Source organism: Rhamphochromis longiceps, linkage group LG7 (genome assembly GCF_057381845.1).
Source record: "Rhamphochromis longiceps isolate RC_006_pf linkage group LG7, R_longiceps_female_GT1.1, whole genome shotgun sequence".
In the NCBI taxonomy this organism is placed as follows: Eukaryota; Metazoa; Chordata; class Actinopteri; order Cichliformes; family Cichlidae; genus Rhamphochromis; species Rhamphochromis longiceps.
Window position 1 is genome coordinate 19,987,992 of NC_140563.1, and position 3,326 is coordinate 19,991,317.

The following is a 3,326-nucleotide window of genomic DNA, read 5'->3' on the forward strand; positions in this document are numbered from 1 at the left end:
CTAAATATGAAGTATGAAAATAATGTGATGGTGCGTTTTTACGCCCTTGGTCGGAGGCATTTACAACTAAACACGGAAGACAAAACCAAAAACCAAGGTGTCCGAAAGTAGAATCAGATACACAAATGCGAAGTAAAACACATTCCTGCTGACACAAGAAAAAAACTGCTCCGTTTTCCCGAGGGTTGACACTCAGAGAGAGAAAAAATCAAAATGCTGCGCTCTGGTCGGCACGAAGCCAATAGGTACAACGGGAAATGGGAAATCAGGGTGGGGGTTTTGGAGAGGGCTGGACTTCAAGGCAACCAATGAGAAGGGCGATCAAGGTGCCCGTTAGGAGGTTATATACTCCAAAGACTTACTATGAAAGCTGTACATTTAAACGGAACGGTGCGGCGTGCATAGGCACGAGCGTAAGAATTAGGATACACATACAAACGCACTTCGGGCTGAACGTCAACAACATTTATCAACATACAACCTCAGCAGGGATCAGTCTATCACTTTGGATTCTTTTTTTTCCAGGGGAATTTTGTTTTTGGAGATGTCCCACGTCCAGTTATCAACCACGCTAGAGAGGATGGTGGCCAGGAAGACCTTCCCTCTCCAGAGGCGCACCGGAGTCTGTCGAAACCTCTTCGGACCGGTGGATCACGACGAGCTGAACCGGGAGATGAAAGAAAAATTGCGAGAGATTTCCGAACGGGACCAGCAGAGATGGAACTTTAATTTCGAGGCCAACACCCCGTTGGAAGGGGATTACGAGTGGGAGGCGGTGACTGCGGATAAGACCCCGGTGTTTTACCAGGACTCTGTGCAGGACGGCAAAATCCGAGTGCCCGTGCCCACGTCGGATTCTGCTCTCCCGGAGAGCCCTCGTGCGGACGCACTGGATCGCCTGGCCGTGCCAGAGAGCAGCAGCTCTCCTTGCGCGGGGGAGATCAACCAGGAGAACCGCATAGACAAGATCAACTCAGGGAAAGCGACCACCAGGCAGCTCCCGTGTGTCAGGCGCAAGAGAACGGCCGCTCCTGACAGCAACACACACATCACAGGTAAATTCAGCGGCTTTCGTATTTTGAAAATCGAGCCTGCTATTGGCTCCTAGACCAGCATCCACACCATCCTCCTTTCCTCCCGCTGTGCGCAGCGCATCATTTCATAACGGCTCATAAATCCAAATTAATTTTTCACTATTGTTGTTTCTTTTGTCACAGACTTCTACGTGAAACGAAAGAGGCCTACTGATATAAAACCGAGTGACATGACCGCCTGTCTCCTCTCCAAGTCTCCAATCCAGGTGGAACAAACTCCGCGGAAGAGGATCCGTTGAAGGTATTTTCTAAATCAAAATCAAAATTGTTTTCTTTTACACACTCAGAGGAGACAATGAAGGTTTATTATAAAGAGAGTAACAGATTCTCATGTTCAGCATCCTCGGTTTTTTTTTTTTTTTGGGGGGGGGGGGGGGGGGGTGTCTTTGTGTGTGTGTTATGGTTTTTACGCTTTAATTATTGAATTATTGCAGCGGATTACGTGAGCCAAAAGGCACAGGTAGCCTTATCTCTCTCTCTGTGTGTGTGTGTGTGTGTGTGTGTGTGTCGGGGGGGGGGGGGGGGGGGGGGGGGGTGATGGGGCGAGACTGCGGTGGTGAAATCGCAGTAGTAGTGATAGTAGTTGATGTAGTAACACCAGCGGTTGGGGGAGGGGAGGGGTGTTCGTGCGTCACGATGTGGCGGGAAAAAGGGCTCTGGCAAAGGGTGACGCCTTCTGCTGAGTGCGAGTCTCAGGTTTCCTCAGAAAGCTGACTCGCCGTCTTTCTTAGGAATGGCCGGGTTTTTTTCCTCTTCTTCTTTTCTCAGAAAACTTATTGCGTTTTGTTTCTTCCTCAGGTGTTTTTTGTTCGTTTTGCACTATTTTCCTGCGCATTTTGAGGATCACGGGAGACTGTTTCTCCACCACCCCGTCAACCAACCCATCCACTCAAGCAACTGAGACGCAGGAGAGAGAGAAGAGGACGGTGTTGGGGGGACAAATAAGTCCGAACGGTCGGCTGTGGCTCGATGCGCCCCGGCGGAGCGCAATCCGAGCTCCTGACCAGGCTCAGGACTCTGAACGGTTTGGGGGTGGGGTGGGAGGGGGGGCAGGAGAAAAAGAAAGAGAGAGGAGATTTCTCCGAATGACTTCTATCCAGTACAAATGTAGCATTTCATTGTTGCTTTTGCATACAGCCACTCGACAGTGTTAAATGTTTTAACATCTGTGCAATTATAAAAAAATTCTTTAAAAGAATCGTCTACACTGGCCAAAAGTGTACAGCTTTATAGAGACAATACCTTATAAATGTTTATTTCTGTTCTCGTTTGTGTATGCGTGCGTGTTTATTATTATTTGTTTTCCCTTTGTTCGGTAAAATGTATATTTTTTTAAGTCTATTCTAACTTATAATTTATTTATGTTCGTTCATATTTGATAAATGCCTTGTTGATTTAGCCAAAGGGCATATTTTGTAATTTTAATTTTATTATTTACATTTTTCTTTTGAAATTTTGTGGGGGTTTTTTGGTTTGTTGTTCTTAACTTTCGCAATCATGTAGCTTCCTCATATTAGTCCCACACTTGAAAAAAATAGTTTTCTTTGTATCTCTGAGCCGGTTTCATTTTGTGTGTATTTTTTCTATACAAGTGACCTAATTATGTCTTGCGAATGACGTGAATAAAAATTTCTTTCTTCCACTTTAATTTTAAACACATTTGTTTGTGTGTTTTGTTACGAGAGTAACAAGAAAGGGGAAATTGAAACAGAGATAGGAGGCAGATGACGTCTTTGTGTGGTTGCCACAAAGCTGCCATCATCAGCGGCCGGGTTACTTGTGAAACTGCTTCGTGCTCCTCGATCACTCTGAGATTGGGTCACTCAGTTGCAAAGTTACACAAGAAACCCTGCGAAGAACACAAGAGCACACATGCTGTGGTGACAGACACGTCTACCTGATTTCACCTTCCCCCCGATGGAAGTGTGTCCTCTTCACGCAGACTCTTGCGGGAGGAAAACGCATTGAGTCGCAGCCGTATGCTGCTTGGCAGCTGCGGGATATAAGGCGAGGATTTAAAGGCCCTTTCGCTCCCTAAAAGAAGCAGCAGCTGCCTTTGGATCCCGCTTTGTCTGCCACGAAGACACCCCCACATCCACCCGCACTCGACAAGCCCCTCTAAAGACCCACTCTCTCTCTCACACACACACGCACACACACACTGTTTACCACGGCGTAGATACACCGGGCGTGGAGGCCACCTGCCAGAGCTGGAAAAAGAAAACTACTAGT

The 3,326-nt window shown here is 47.0% G+C and overlaps 1 protein-coding gene across 1 annotated transcript; it reads left to right on the top strand.

Moving 5' to 3' along the window:
• The first annotated feature begins 366 nt into the window (after positions 1 to 366).
• Positions 367 to 2,749, top strand: LOC146665216 (cyclin-dependent kinase inhibitor 1C-like). Its single transcript, XM_085412770.1, has 3 exons — positions 367 to 1,055; positions 1,218 to 1,335; positions 1,893 to 2,749. The coding sequence occupies exons 1-2, from the start codon at positions 545 to 547 to the stop codon at positions 1,331 to 1,333; spliced, it is 627 nt and encodes a 208-aa protein (XP_085268896.1). The 5' UTR covers positions 367 to 544; the 3' UTR covers positions 1,334 to 1,335; positions 1,893 to 2,749.
• Positions 2,750 to 3,326: the final 577 nt, after the last annotated feature.